Below are 16,617 nucleotides of genomic sequence, written 5' to 3' on the forward strand. Positions count from 1 at the left end.
ATACAACAGCTCCTTGCACTGCATTGGAGGCAAATTATTTATTATTTATTTTTATTTATTTATTTCATTTATACCCCACCTTTCTTTCCATGATAGATACCCAAGGCAGCTTACATATGGTTCCCAGGCAGTCTCCCATCCAGGCACTGACCAGACCCAACCTCATGTGCCTTCAGACCATAGCCTGGGACAACACATCAAGTGCCACAAGGTCTCAAGTGTGGCAGGTGGCAGTCAGGAAGTTCCTTTCAAAAGGGAAGCCTCAGAAGCCTCACTGCATGTGTGAAGCTCACATACAGCCTCAGGATTACCAGGATCTTCTTGTTTTTACACCCCTTGGTTTTGGTTTATGTTCCATGTGCTTAGTGCAGTGTTTGTAAAATTTGTTCAGGGTGCCTCCACACAGTCACTATTTTGTGGAAGGGATTCAAGAGCACCCTGAAACTTTAGGTTTGCACAATTAAAGTGTATTAAAGGGGTCAACAATCACTTTTAATAAGGAAGTTTAGAAAGTGATGGGGAAATGCATCAAAAAGTGGGGGAAGAACAATTGACCAACCAGAACACATCCCATAAGCAAATCAGGACGAATACAGCACAACCAAGTAACCCAGAAGCAGATTCCTAGCAAGTAGGTCATGAAAGGCTGTGGGCAAACTACTCAATTCAAAAGCAGTGAAGATGTTTTTTTCTGGCTGCATCTTGAAGCAACTCTGCCCTCTGCTGGCCACACCTCCCTTCCCCACTGCTGATTTCAGACCTTTCAGGACTGCCCACAGCAAAGTCACTGTCTCTGGAAGACAAATGAGTTGATCACCAATCAGTTGCGAAATGTTCCTGAAACTGAATTTTACAAAAACATACTAAAGCTGATCTGACCAGCATTTTAGAGTAAAAAGGGGTGGAGTTTGACTGGCATTTTTTGCCTCCATTTTCAGAAAACAGAGGTGGAGACACACTGGAACTGGCACAATAGTAAGTGTGTCTCTATTACTTACCAAGAGGAGGGGCGTCAAGGTGGCACGAAAGTCACCAAAGTGCAAACACTGTGGCAGAGCAAATCTGGTGCTCCTGCAGGTGTGTTGTACTGTGCTGACCTCCCTGCTTCCTCTCCCTCTCCCTCCAGGTAAGCATCAAAAACCCACCTGCTAGAAAGCTAGCATAGCAGCTCTGCCCCACCCAGCAAGCTGCTTCTGACATAATCTTGGTGCAAGCAAATTAGGATGAGTGCTCAATAAACAGGTCGCTTGGAAGGCCCTCAGTGAAAATATACTGATCACTTCTTTTTTCTTCCTCTGTAAGAGAAATCTTACAAGAGATTCACAGGCTGCGACTTGAACATGAGCAGGCATCTCAGCCCACCCCAGAGAAGGCAGCACAGAATCCCACTCTCCTAGCAGAACTTCGGCTCCTTAGGTAAGCACATACAATACATAATGTTAAGCTAATGACTTTAAAAAAAAAAACCATATAATTTTATATTTGTTTCCTCAAACATGAGTCCCATTGAGTTCAGTTGGGGGATATTACCAGGTAACATATATTGTTTGCAGGCTGTGTTTTTCATCATTGATTTTATTAACAACATTGCCAAAAGATAACGCTCTCTCTCGCTCTCTCGCTCTCTCTCCTTAGCAAAAATAACAGCAGCAATGTGCACCATGAGTACAATAGAATTACTAGAAAGTAATCAATATTAAAATTAATTATTCCTCTAGATTATTTCTGTACATGCCCTTTTGAAGATCATACCTAAAATGTGTTTTAATCATTCTTGGAAAACTGCTTTAGTTGACAGGCCAATATTGTTTTAGTTTTTTAAAAAAGATGGCCACAGCTTATGCAGCGCTGGAATATTTATTTGAGTCATTGAGGCTGCAATCCTATACACATCGTAGGAGTAAGCCCCATTGAAGTAAACATGTATAGGATTGTGCTGGTAAGGTGGTTTGTGCTGGTGGTTGTTTTTGAATTTCTTTAGTTTTGCTTCACAAATTAAAAACATAATAACTTGGTTTAAATTTCTTGACACTGAATGTATTTAGAGGGCTTTGTCAACTGAAATCTGTTCTCTGTTTTAATTTGCATTGTCAGAAGAACAGTATCTGTCCGGCTTTGTGTGTGATAAAAATAATAATCGACAATTAACAGTTAAAGAGTATATTTTAATTCTGTGCACAGCATTTGCAAAATAGCAAAATAAAAGCTTCACAATACAATAAAAATACAAATATGGGCCTTGCAGTTTTCCCTGAGTGCTATGTGCAGCATTCAGACTATTGCCAATTCCAGGTTCTCTAGTATAAGTATAAATATAATTGTGCTCCCAGGTTCTCTAACATAAACATCCAGCTTTTCAATCTGGTGCATTCCTAATGTTTTGGGCTGCAACTCCCATCAATCCCAGCCAGAGAGCTATGCTAGCTGCAGCTGAGGGAATTTTAGTCCAGAATATCTAGAGGGCAGGGCATCGGGGTGGGAAAATCTGCTATACGTGGATTGGTCATGCTCCTTACAAAAGTTCCACAATGACTACAAAGAAATTATGTGTGCAACTATTTTGTGTTTTGTTCTTAGTTGTAAAATGGCTGCTTTCTACTTAGAGTACGTTCTTGCTCGGGGCCCCAAAAGATCATAGAAGGTTCAAAAGTTCAGCCCAGTAAACTGAAACCATAGGACAGGGAAAGAAACCTAATTGTTATTATAGGAAACAAAAACTTAGCCAAAAAAATAGCAAAACTTTATTGCAATTCTGGTTGGCTAAGAGGTGGGGAGCAGGAGTTAAAATAGTATATATAAAGGCCCCTCCAGACATCATTTTTATGGAGCATTCATCACGATTTGTGCTCATGATGTTACTGGGAGGGTTATATATGATCACGCTTACAATACTATTTGTGCCTGCAAAAGTTTTGGAGCAGTCATGCTGCTTCGCTAGTACATGTCCTGTAGTTTCCTGCTAAAGTCTTGTAATTTTTCATACCACAAGTATTCAAGGGGTGGGGGAGTTGTCCTGGTTTTGTTGTGCTGTCGCGCAAGAGTACCCCTCCGGATGTCATCAATGTAGTAACACTGAGGAAGCATCACAGAACAACTAATAAAGAGGGATGATGGGTGGATGGTCCGGTATAAATTCACCACTAATGCACTATTATTGCATCCATTACATATTGCAGAATACAAACACACACAAACCCCACCAGTCTGAAGGGGCCCAAAGTGAAGCAGGCAAAGGAGTGAGGGTGTTAAAGAGCTGTTGGGGAATTCAAGAAAGAAAAAGAGCTACAAACCACAAGAAGCCAGGATGGACAGTGTTGCAGAGGAACCAGACTCTAGGGACAAAAGAAACCGAGTTAAAAGCAAGCAGGCTGGAAGCTGCACTGCCAGTGGACTAAGTCCTAAGATGAGCTGAAATTGCTTTGTGGCTAGGTTGTGGCTTAACTAGGGGGACAGCCTAGGCTAGGTTTAGATGGGTGTGTTTTTCATGTTGTTTTCATATCTTAATTACTTCTGTGGTTAACTGTTAAAACTGTTCTAAAATCTGTCATCCCCTCCCCCCAAAAATCATCATAATAACTGTTCAGTTTTTTTCCATATGAATGAATAGCGTTTTCATGGTAAGAGGTATTCAGAGGGGGTTTACCATTGCCTCCCTCTGAGGCTAGTCCTCCCCAGCTGGCTAGGGCCTGCTCAGCTTGCCACAGCTGCACAAGCCAGCCCCTTCCTTGTCTGCAACTGCCAGCTGGGGGCAACTGGGCTCCTTGGGACTATGCAGTTTGCCCACGACTGCACAGGTGGCAGGGCACGTAACCCCTGAGCCACTCACTGTGGGGGTGATCTTTAGCTGGCCCTTTACACCCAGGAGACACAAGCGGGGATTTGAACTCACAGACTCTGGACTCCCAGCCAGGCTCTTCTCCCTACTGTGCTATACCAACTGCTTCCCTCCCCCCCCCAAACCCTTCAGTAAAATTTAAATTTGTTGTTGGTTTAATCTTGGTCTGATTCCTTGATTTTCTTCCCACACCTAACTGCCTTACCCCACTATCCAGTACAGTGAGTTGGCTGGGTCAGTAAGTACCTTATAGAGCTTACAGGGCTGCTTTAGTGGAGTCAGCCAGGAAATAAAGACTTCCACTTGGTGACTGTGGTGACATTTGGAGGGGTTAAGCTGCTTGGTTTGTTTGCCCTTCCTCCTCCTCCTGGAGACTACAATCTGTGCTGACACAGTATTGAAGTCAGTGATAAAATTCACCCTGGATGAGTATGTTTCCCCTTTGTCTCTTCACATGATTCTATAGTATTTATCAAATGAGTACCTGCACCAGTTCGATTTGCAAGTGTCACTGACATATAACAAACCGCTAGGAAAATCCAGACTTCATCCCATTATCTTTTGCTGAAGGCAGTTTCAGGCATCACACAAAAGTGGGGGAGGCAAAGAAGTAGCTAACTACTGGAGTGGTTCACCCATCGTCTCCCCATATTTCCATCATGATGTCTGCAGAAGAACTTTCAAACATCTTTGTGCGGGATGCCTGAACTGTCTGCAAATCTGAAACTCACACAAGGAGTGGTGGGCAAATTCCATTACAAATATTGTTGCAGAAGTCCAGAAACAGGAAATATACATCATTCACAATTTCTGTCTCCCCCTCCTCTTGCATTTTGTAATATACAAAGCCAATCTGATTGTCCCAAATTAACTCTTTTTTTCCACAAAAAGTTAGTACCTCCTTAAAGGATACTAAATACGCTCCTTACATTGAAAGATACTGTGTTTGAAATTATATAATGAAAGTGTTTTCTGTGGTGGTCTGTCTCTGATTACTCTTTCACAGCCTAATCCATCTTATGGATTGTTGTGAAGATAAAGCATGAAGTGTGTAAAAAACAAAGTATGTTGCCCTGAGCTTCTTGGAGGAAGAGATGGTAAAAATAAATAATAAAATAAATAGGAGGAAGTTCTAGAGGGCTAATGGAAAGCCCTCCTGGCACCTCACCTTCTGTAAGACTATGACCAAGTTCCTAGTTTTCAGCTGCAGTCCTGAGAAAAACGCTGAGTAGCAAATCAGGTGTAGTAACCTGTGTGTAGATTGTCATGTGTGTTGGATTACAAATGCAGGCTTTCCACTGCATATTCATTCACTGGGATGGTCAGATACCTGCTCTAATCTTAAATCCTTATATCTTAGACAGAGGAAGGATGAACTGGAACAGAGGATGTCTGCTCTTCAGGAAAGCCGGAGAGAACTCATGGTTCAATTAGAAGGCCTCATGAAACTGCTCAAGGTAAAATACTCTTACTTTAATTACTCAACCTATAGCATTTGTCCCCTAGATCAGGAATGAGGAATGTGTGGTCCTCCAGATGTTGTTGAACTATGACTTCCCTTACCATTGGCCATGCTGGTTGGGGCTGATGGAGTCTATCAATAGCTGGAGGGCCACAGGGTCCCCATAACTGCCATAGATGTTTGTTCGGAGAAATGTCCCTCCCTCTTTCAAGCATTAATTATTCTCATTGTCCAGATGAATATCATGTTGTTGTTGTCCTTTTAATCTTTGCAACTTGCAACTTCTGTCCACAAAAACAGCAGTAATGGAGATTGGATCCAAATGCCCCTTTCTCCAAGTACTAAAGGAGTGTTGTTGCTAGTTATCATACTTCATTATATACATTCCCTGTTCATTAACCTCTTCAGCATAAATGATCTGAAAAGGGACTAATGTGCAGAAATGTGTACGTGTGATAACAGAATATACAAGTATTGCCGCCCTGGGCTCCTACTGGGAAGAAGGGTGGGATATAAATCTAATAAATAAATAAATAACAAGCTGGAGCAGACAAGGGAGACAGGACCCAACTTCAGTTATCTGGAATTTTGCTAATATATAAAATCAAGTCCTGTCATAAACCAGCACAGTCTCGTTAAACTTAATTCATATGCACTTTCAGGGGCTAAAATTCTCTTCTTTTCCTGGTACCTCCCTCTATTTAACAAGGTATCTTCACTGAAGTAGACTTTGCACTGAAATACAGAAGTCCACAGCAAAATGGCTATTAAACTATCTTTGCTGTTCCTGGATCCTATATTCATTATATGTTTGAATCTAACAATACAACACGTTTTGGAAGATTTGGGGCAGGGCCCTTCTGTGGTTTGAATCTGGGTGCACCATTTAACTTGGAGGTGTGGTGCTGTACAGCCAACTCCTGTTGTTGTTATGTAAGTGCAGTAAGAACATAAAAATATGAGCCCTGCTGGATCTGACCATCTATTCTAGCAATGGTCAGCCAGATGACTCTAGAACTTCACAAATGGGACAGAAAGGCAACAGCTGTCCCCCATTATTTGCCCCCCAGCAACTGGTATTCAGAAATATTATTTATTTGTTTGTTTATTTATTTATATCCCACCTTTCCTCCAAGGAGCTCAAGGTAGCATACAAACATGGTTATCTCCCTCCCAATTTTATTCTCGCAACAAGGCTCCTGCTGGGAGGAAGGGCAGGATATAAATCAAATAATAAATAAATAAAACAACCCTGTGAGGTAGGTTAGGCTGAGAGGTAGTGACTGGCTCAAGGCCACCCAGTGAGCTTCATGGCCAAACAGGGATTTGAATCCTGGTCTCCCAGGTCCCAGTCCGACACCACACTGGCTCTAATGCTGCCCTAAGGGATTTGTTTTGCAGAGTGAGGATAGCAACAGAAACCAGGTTTTTGCCTGCTCTGTACCTTCAGCTCTCCTTTACCTCCTCCTTTAAACTCAGACTCATCTGACTCACAATGGCCCAATCTTTCTTTAGGAAGAAGAATTGAAGCAGGGAGTAAGTTATTTACCCAGTAGATGTCACTAACTCTTAAAGAGTGCTCCTGTGATCGAAATGTGCGCTGTACTACATCTGCTTGAAATGTGTTTACGTGCTCTGGACCAATAAATAACACTACCTTGCATGCCTTTAACCTTTTATCTGAGGAGTTAAAATACTTTACACAGTCAGCTAATTAAGTGTTACAGGTTTCTTGAGAGTTCAGCAATAAATGTAAGAGATCTCCATGGCTCACTACTGATAAAATGGTATCTTTGGCACAAAGAGCAATAATTCTTCCATGCTGTCCAACACAAACTATTAAAGTGTGTGACCGTGAGCAGCCTCCTGAAATTTGAAAGTGCAGAAATACTTCAGATTAGTGAAATTTTGGATTTTTCACTAGGTCAGGAAGTGTTGTGAGGGATTTCTCACTGTAATACAAAAATAATTTTTTTTGTTCCTCAGTTTTGTCACAAAGATGGTGTGGCTTGGATGCTAGCCACTTCCTGTTGTTGCTACAAAGATGGTGTGCAATAGCAAGGTGTACATACACATGGACAAAGAGAAAAGTGGTAGTGTTAAGCCATTGTCGCTCTATCATTGTGAATATTTGCCTTTATCAAATGCTGTCAGGAGCATGATTTGATGGAATAGGAAAGCCTTGATTATGCTTGATAGGACAAAAAGGCTGTGTAATATAAATAATTTCAGTATATCGGCTTTGGTTTTTCCTGGGTGGAGAGTGGAAAAGGGGGAGGAAGCAGAATCAGTCTTTTTAAGAAACATACAAAATATTTTTCAATATGGGTTGAAGGTACTATTGTTACTTTTCATAATGTGGTATTGAGCCCACTTTTTAGAATCCAAACTAATTTGAATGAATAATCTTAAATAGTCGTGCTGTACTGAATTGTCACACTAACATTTTCAAAGAGAAAACTAAGCCTTGAGGAATGTGAAAAACTTCCTGGACCCGCCCTCCTATCTTTGTGCTGTTGGGAGGGTTTATGCCTGCTCACTGCTTCATTGCCATTTTAAGGGTTTTTTTCTCCTTTGATGCAAGATCCCAGCCAACAAGCGATCACATACTGCTACTCAGGCCTTTTTGTGTGTGACTGTACTCACCAGTATGGTGTACCATCACCTCTTTTTTACTGCCCATAACAGCCGTTTTTTTGCTGGCATCCATGCCACTTTTATCCAGATGATAATTTTCTACCAAAAAGGCACTGCTGCTACTGATGTTACCACAGCACATATTTATTTTTAAATATTTATATTCCACCTTTTCAGAAAAAAATGTCCAAGGAAGCTAAGAGCAGTTGCATTGCCCTCTATCTCAGCCAGGGGAAAGAATGAATACCTCTGTTGCAAAAGCATTAAGGCCAGTGCTCTTTGCCCTGCTATACTGCATGGCAGTACTTTCACTCTGATCCAACTCTAGTGACGCATCGTTGCATATGACTACTAGTAACAATTATACAATGAAGATGGATGACATCCACATTTGGAAGTGCATCTCAGTACCAGTGTTCTTTATCTACTCTGCATTATTTTCACAGGATGCACATTCAGTTGCACATGTCCACCCGCATTCTACCATAACTAGTCAACAACTTGCACTAAATGAGGAAAAGGGGCATCTGTATTCTATTTTCCCCTCTTCCTAAATATACACTTTTGCAAACACCGTTGAACCTTTTCACAGAAGTATATTCAATCATCACAGTGAGAGTAGGTTTAGTGGGGGTGAAAGGATTTGTGAAAAGCACCCCTTGTTTCAGCTCAGCAATAATGCATACTGTTCTAAAAGGCAGGGGTTTACCAATGTATCACAGATATTTTGTAGTTAAGTGTACTCATTTCTATATGAGTACACAAAAGAAGTTCCTTGTTCAGAAACAGCAATATTACTCTGTACAGAAGATTACTGGTGTGATTATTCTATTTTGTGAGTTACCCTTGGTTCCAGCAGAGGGAGCTACATACCAAAGACTGTCCAGATTTGTTTTAAGTCTTATGGAAGAGGGTGCTTGCAGATAAAACTAAGTTATCATAAAACATTTCATATATGTGGAGTCAGTGAGAAAGTACAGATGCAATTCTAATTTAAAATGGCATTGTCTGCATGATAATTGCTGCAAAAGGAAATGAATTTGTCTATTTCCAAACATAACAGCAATGTGAGCTTCACTAAAATCAAGATCCAGAAATGCTAAATGGGTTCTTCCAGGACTAAGGACCCAAAGCAGTTCCTGATTCTCCCCAAGCCGTGTGTTTGTCTGGGCACCAGGACTCAAGCCACTGTAAACAGTGTAAACTGAAAGTTTCCAGTTCAAATATGGTGTGGAGATCTGTGCAAAGATACAGAAGTCCACATTGGAACCATGGCTTCGAACAGTGGGGATAAAAATTCTGGAGCAGGCCAGGACCCATTGCTGTACAGCAGGTTCCAGGTGAACTCCAGAAATAAAAGGAAGTCTCTGATATGGGGTAGGAGGTGTTTTTGCCTTCCCCCCTCCCATGCCCTTCAGTCCTCAGAGGTTTTTGGAACATGCAACATAGGTTCATGAGACAACCAGCTTGAATCCTGAATATATCTAATTCTACAATGGTAGTGTGTTAATATCTTCCCCTCATTGGATTATTTGTTTATTTATTTGTTTATGTATCTGCCCACAGTAAATATTTCCTGGGCTGCTTTCAAACACATAAGCAAAACCATGCTAAAAATGCAGTATAGCATTATAAAAATTGACCAAAAAAAAGATATATATATGATATGTACTGCCTTCAAGTCGATCTCAACTTATGGCGACCCTATGAATAGGTTTTCATGGTAACCAGTATTCAGAGGGGGTTTACCATTGCCTTCCTCTGAGGCTGAGAGGCAGTGACTGGCCCAAGGTCACCCAGTGAGCTTTGTGGCTGTATGGGGATTCGAACCCTGGTGTCCCAGGTCGTAGTCCAACAGCTTAACCACTACCAGCCCAAAAAATGCTTTATAACAGAGAGAGCATAGAACAGTCCAGATTTAAAACAAATGAATAAAAAGGTCTTCACCTGGTGCTAAAAAATCCCACAGAGAAGGCTTCCAACCTTGAATGCAGAGAAGATCTCATCTAAGATCCAGTGAAGGGAAAGTTAAAAAAAAAGAAAAGAAGAACACATCCCTCGCTGGATCCAAGACTTTCAAAGAGGGTGAGGTCTAGCACAAACCTTGGCATTTAAGGTCTTCTATTCAGCGAGGTATTTTTATTACCTTACTGGATTAGAGAGTACTGGGAAAGCTATTCCTGCTTCCATGATCCACTCTGCTTGGGAAAGCAGAATTAAAACAATCCGTTCTGCGCATAACTCAGTGGCATGATTCCCAATAGTTTTCTCCATCCTTACTGCCAAGCAACTGAGGGGGATAACTATGGTCTTTCTGAATTTCTCAAGCCAATTATCAGAATCAAAAATCAAGGGGGAAAGCCTTTTTCTGCACCACTACCCCTCTTGGTGGTTGCTGTGTTTTGTGTTTCATTCTGTTTTTAAGAAACACACCCTTAGTTGAACTGACACTTTTGTAATATACTGTGTCCCAGTACATTGGAGTTCACTAGGCTCCATTCCCTGGTGCAGAAGGCGCCGTCCACCCAAGTGCCAGAATTGTTTATCTCAGGAGTTGGTAGCCCTAGTAAACCATAAGTGGTCTCAGCTTGGGTTGCCCTCAGTCCTGCCAGAGATAGCTTCAGATGTTACATCAGACCAGCCACAGTTTCCCCACACATTTCCAGGGTTCCCAGATATTTTTGCACATCAGGGGCTCATTCACATGGGAGATGAACTTCGTGTTAAAGACAAAGCTTTTGCCATTGCGTTAGATTTTCAAGGTTCACACTTCCTACTTTCCAATTGCTGTTTACCATTCACACTGAAGGAAAAGGATCAATCACACAGCTTCCTAATGACCATGCCCTTTTAAGTCAAAATACCACTTCCTCTGGTTACATTGGCAACCAAGCATGCTCAGATTGTTCCAGGGTAAATTTCATTTAAAAAAACCTGAAGTGTGATTATTTGTATTTTCACTGCTACAATCCAGCTGAAATACAAATATTTGTTTGAACAGTGTTATGCTTTTTTGCACAAGTTAGGGGGGAAAGAAAAATAAAGCACCCTTTGCAGCAGGCTTGCAGAACGGAAGGCAGCAGGAAATGACATGAACAAAGGGAGGAAGAGGAAATGGGTGGAGAGAGGGGAACGATTAATACACCCACCTAAAAGCAGTAGAGATATGAACTGGAGACGATTTTACCTTCCCTTTTCGGATTAAAAGAGTATTGAGTTACTTCGGATTTAAAGGGGAAAACTGTGTTCTAGCTGCTGCTTGCCTGCAGTATCATGTGAACCATGCAAATTAAACGGGGATGTAAGTAGCACCAGATTTGCATTAAACCTCTGTGTGAATCAGCCCCAGGGGAGAAGCAATGATTTGAGGGGGAAGGTTGCGCTGGGAAAACTTAGAAGAAGGTACTTCTCTGGGTGTGTACTTTCCCACTGTGACCTTATAAGCAAAAGTCCTCTAGTTCTAGTTAACTAACAATATGATTTCCATGTATAGGCTTCCATTCCTGTAGTCCATTCCTTTTAATCGGATAGGGTGCATAACTCTAAAGCGGGCCTGCAAAACTTGTAACTCACCAAGCTGATGAATGCAGCCCATCAACTATGTATTGCAACGCAGGGGGGTCCAGCAAACTACCACCTGCTACTGCCTATGTGGGATTGCAAAAACAGGATTATGAAAGTACATTGCATGTACTCTGAAATCTTATGCTCACTTTCACCTACTAATTACATGTCTTTGTTATGACTGACTTTAAAACACTTTGGTCATGATTCAGAGAATCTCCTTGGGCTTACACAAAGGCCTTGCACGCACTCATACTGTGGTTTGCTGTTTTGTTTTGTTTTCTAACAGCAGCAGATTGTGCTACATTTTTAGGAGGAAATTGCACATTACCTTAAACACATGGCCAACGATAACTTGTATTCATTCCCGAAAATCATTACTTAAAGCAGAATGTGCAACATGACATCATTATTTTTTATTTTATTTATTTATTGCACTTTTAAACCGCCCTTTAGCAACAGGCTCTCAGGGCAGTGTACAACAGAATAAAACCACATTTAAAAGCCAGCGAATGTGGATTACAACATATAGGTATAAAAACACAATTAAAAACAGATTAAGACAAAATTAATAGAAATTACAATTAATTAACTATAAAATAAAATTAAAACTAGAATTAAAATGCCTGGGCAAAGAGGTAGGTCTTTACCTGGTGCCAAAAAGATATCAAGAAAGCCCCAGGTGTATCTCGTCAGGGAGGGCATTCCATAATTCGGGGGCCACCACCGAGAAGGCCCTAGATCTCGTTATTGCTCTCCAGGCCTCCTTGTGAGTTGGAACCCGGAGAAGGGCCTTCGACGTCGAGCGCAGCGAACGGGTAGGTTCATAGTGGGAGAGGCGTTCCATCAGGTATTGCGGTCTGGTGCCGTTACATGTACCAACCTCCTCCCCCCTCCCCGCAAAGCAGAAGCCACTGAAGTAGAGCCACAGCAGAGAAACCCTGAGCATGAGAATGACACAGAGTACTGTGTCTATTTCTGGACACCTCACTTCTAGGATTTGTTTTATTTTTGCACCACATTGGAAAGGGGACTCACGTTCAAATGAACGACAGGCTCCTAAATCTACCTTTTAAATACGATTTTTCCTAAGTGACAACAGTGAAAAACTCTATCTAAAAGGACACTTTGCTCCTTTTCCAGACTTCTTAATGCAAAGACTTCCACTTCTGCATTTGTGTAACCAGTTTTTATACTTTGTAAACCACGCAGAAGCATATTTTGGCATTAAGCAGTATATAAGTGAAATAACAACAGTTCTATGCACACTGTTAACATTATTGTTTCTTGGAGAAAAATATGTCCCATATTGATTTTCCCCTATCTTACCTCGCTGTTATTCATCTCCTCTGTTTTATTAGCATGTGCTTCCGACCCTATTAACTAACAAACAGACTGATGTGCTCGCTTTCCATCAGGATGATCCCACTATTCAGCATGACATGGTATTTTCTGACTATTTGCACAATGGAAATGTAATTGGAGATGGCAGCACTGAAGCGCTCTCTCTTGTAAGTCTGACTTAACCGCTCATCGTACCTTTTATTCCAGACCCAAGGGGCAGGGTCTCCACGCTCTTCTCCCAGCCACACTATCAGTCGGCCTATTCCTATGCCCATCAGATCTGCATCCGCCTGCTCAACTCCAGCCCACACACCTCAGGACTCTCTGACAGGTGTGGGGGGAGATGTGCAGGAAGCTTTTGCACAAGGTAAGTTGTATAGACCATCCTTTGTTCTAAAGAGGTTGTATTCAGGAATAGTGAGCAGGGATGGGGGAATTGCCCTGCAGCTAAATCATTTCTTCCCTCACCATACAAATACCATGTCATCTGTAAAGAGTTTTTTTCTCATTTAGGGTAGGGATAGCTAACATGGGGCCCTCCATATGTTGTAGGACAACTCCTAGCAGCCCTAGAAGCAGGGCCAATGGTCAGGGATTATGGGAGTTGTTCTCCAGCAACATCTGGAGGACACCACGTGTTTAGAACAAACAGTATCAGTGAGTGGATTCCTGATGGAATAAAACAATTGTGAGAAGCTGGAATTGTTGCCTTGTAATGAAAAACATGAGAAAAAGCGTTGGTCTAACTAACCAAGCAAGACAGCATTTCTAGATTATCTGTGACAGACACAACATCCTTTATTAATCCAGTGTACAGAAAGATGCATTGTATTCTTTGACTGTAGCAATTATACTTCTTGATTATGTGCTACATTGTGATATGATCAATCCTCATGCTGTTTGACCGCTCTTTAGCAATTCTTCACTTAGGAGCACTATTTCCCCTGTGTTATCTTTGTGCATAGATGTGGAACCTTAGATCTAGGGGCCAAATGCAACCCCCCAGGACTCTGAATCTGGCCCTCGGGGCTCTCTCCAGGCCATGCCTCCTTCCCCAGTTCCATCCCCATAGGCCCTGCTCTATACCCTCCTTAAGTGTTTTTGTCTGGCTGTAAAGTGTCCATGAACTCTAATAATGCCTCTTGCTTGCCTTGATGGAGGATGAAGAGATGTGGGGAGTGTATATCTGGAAAACTCTGAATTTGCGTGGATGGAACATAGCCTCCTGAACAAAGGCTAAAAGAAAAAGTTAAAAGTCACATATCTTGCTCTGCCCACTTGTTGCCTCTGACCTTGCCCACCACTGGCAGGCAGTCTCTGGAGGATTGCCCAAATGGGAATGTGGCCCTTGGGCTGGAAATGTTTCCCAAATTCCATCTTAGTGGATAACACATGTGGGCTAGAACAATATACAGCAATCTGCAAGGGAAGAGGAAGTGGACAAAATATGTATAGGAAGCCAAGTTGGGAAATAGAAAATGTATGACTTTTGTGTTCGGTTCTTCATTGATAGAAAATCCATATCAAATCAGATAAATTAAGCTTGGATAGAAACACAAAGCAGGTTTGTTGTTTGTTAGCTTGGTGGGGAATGGGTTTTTTGTTTGTGTGTGTGTGTGTGTGTGTGTGTGTGTGTGTGTGTGTGTGTGTGTGTGTTTGCTGTCTTTTTTTTTAGCAATCAGAATGGAACTAGCTCGTAAGAAAGGTATATCAGAGGGGAACCTGTGGCCGTCCAGATGATGGACTGCAACTCCCATTGGCCATGCTGGTTGGAGCTGATAAGAATTGGAGTCCAGCAATATTTGAAAGGCCAGAGGTTCCCCATCCCAGTTGAGAACCACTGACCAATATGAATTTAGTGAAGCTACATTTTTTGAGGGCTTGGGCAATCCCTGTGAAATATTTGAGGTTTTGCTTTGATTGGCTGACCACTGTAATACAGCGAGCATTGCTTTGGAAAGTCCTCTCTGTTTCTAAAGCTGTGTGTGACATGGAAGGGCGGGGGCAGTGCTGATTTGTCCATTTCTTTGGATCCTGGTCTATATTTTAGTCTAGATTAGTGTCACCAGCATGAAATGATTGCTGGTTGCTGTGCAGTATAGAAAAGAAGAAATCATATCCATATGAAAGCTACATGAATATAGATCTCAAAAGTGTTTTGGGTTTTTTTTGGCACTGCAGTTTAATTGCACTCTAGATTGTTAACCTTGCATGCAGTAAAAGCTCTAAACATAAAGGGCTCTTTGCTAAAAATATTTAGTGCTTTGCTTATCTTCTGTCTCAGGTTCAAGAAGAAATTTAAGAAATGACTTACTGGTCGCAGCAGATTCAATTACCAACACTATGTCTTCTCTGGTGAAAGAACTAAACTCAGGTCTGATGATTTAAAAACACAGTTATGCTATAGTAATTTAAATATTTTAAAAATAAGGTGCATCCTAGAAAAAAGCATGTATGTTCTGGAGAACTTTTTTTTTAATATGTAAAGATAAATGCATTGAAAATTCCATTGAAGATAGTTGCTCCGATCCAAGGTAACTGGAATGTAGCAAGAGGTGGTGTCATTCGTCTTGGAGAGCTTCCCTTTTTTAACAGTTTATCAGTGCTGATAGGTTCTCACACTCACATACAACAAGACACTTTTGTGCTTGAAGTGGGGTTGCATAGTTTAATGCTACATGGGAAATGCAGAATGCAGACCTGTATAAAAGAGGTCCAAAGTTGTGCAGGGTTTTGCCCAAGAACGTTGGAGGGCAATCGGTTGTTTCAACTATGGCACTGTGCCAGCCATGCTGACCCCTTGTTGGTTATTGGGAATCAGCCTGGGGATTGGCAGAATCCTGAGCAGTTGAGGGATGTCAGGTGCACTAAATAATCACACCTGGCACACAAGGAATCATCTGTGTACATATGCCCTAACAGGTGTGAGCAGTACAGGAGTAAAATAGCAAACTCTTAGTTAAAACTATGTACAAACTGGTATATTTATAGCCATTTAGGATGATGTTATAAACTTTGTCTATGCTAGAAATAAGAGAGAAACTTACTAGAACTCATGTCACCATAGTACCATTTTTGCCTTTCTTCCCACAGAAGTTGGAAGTGAGACAGAGAGTAATGTGGATTCTGAGTTTGGTAGGACTCATTTTGATGACCTTGTTCCATCGCCAACTTCTGAAAAGGCTTTCCTGGCACAGATCCATGCCCGGAAGCCAGGATACCTTCATAGTGCAGCTGCCACTGGGACCATTCGTAGTGATATGTGGGTACCCCCTTGTGCTCTTTCTCTCTCTTTCCTTGTTAAATATTATATATCTGTTTTGTCTTCAGTAAAATATCTCTGAAGCTAAGCAAATGTAGTATGTGCATGTAATATCAAGTTGCTCTCTTAACCTGGTTCACATGTAAAGCTATGTGAAACCATGGCTAAGCATGAACAAGCAAGCGTGCAGGTACTCAGAACAAAAATGAAGCCCACTTCAATATTCTCCCAGTCTTTTTGCTGCCATGCTATCCAGAGTTAAACCATGGTTTGGCTTAGTGTTGCATACAAACCCAGGCTTGTGATTTGTCTCCCCCAAAGAAACCACAAACCATAACCCAAGAACAAACCTTGATTACAGCTCTTGGTTTGTTTGGAACGAGACAATGAGTCCATGTTCAGACACAATGATAAGCTGAGCTATGAGCAGTGTGGCAGCAGCAGTATGACATGAGCATGGAGCTCAGAGCAGTATGGCAGCAGCAGTATGACATGAGCATGGAGCTCAGAGCA

At 41.6% G+C, this 16,617-nt stretch overlaps 1 protein-coding gene across 16 annotated transcripts in view; it reads left to right on the top strand.

Moving 5' to 3' along the window:
* DTNA (dystrobrevin alpha) overlaps window positions 1–16,617 on the top strand; it is a 309,414-nt gene that overhangs the window by 276,774 nt on the left and 16,023 nt on the right. For 11 of the 16 annotated variants that reach the window (XM_061598211.1, XM_061598258.1, XM_061598116.1 and 8 more), the window contains 6 exons: window positions 1,303–1,416; window positions 5,196–5,292; window positions 6,813–6,833; window positions 13,050–13,209; window positions 15,127–15,216; window positions 15,936–16,104. In XM_061598211.1, coding sequence (XP_061454195.1) covers window positions 1,303–1,416; window positions 5,196–5,292; window positions 6,813–6,833; window positions 13,050–13,209; window positions 15,127–15,216; window positions 15,936–16,104 — 651 coding nt within the window. The remainder of the gene's footprint in view (window positions 1–1,302; window positions 1,417–5,195; window positions 5,293–6,812; window positions 6,834–13,049; window positions 13,210–15,126; window positions 15,217–15,935; window positions 16,105–16,617) is intronic. The other 5 variants (XM_061598135.1, XM_061598126.1, XM_061598267.1 and 2 more) reach the window with 1 other exon arrangement.

The sequence above is a fragment of the Rhineura floridana genome, chromosome 1, assembly GCF_030035675.1.
Source record: "Rhineura floridana isolate rRhiFlo1 chromosome 1, rRhiFlo1.hap2, whole genome shotgun sequence".
NCBI lineage: Eukaryota > Metazoa > Chordata > Lepidosauria > Squamata > Rhineuridae > Rhineura > Rhineura floridana.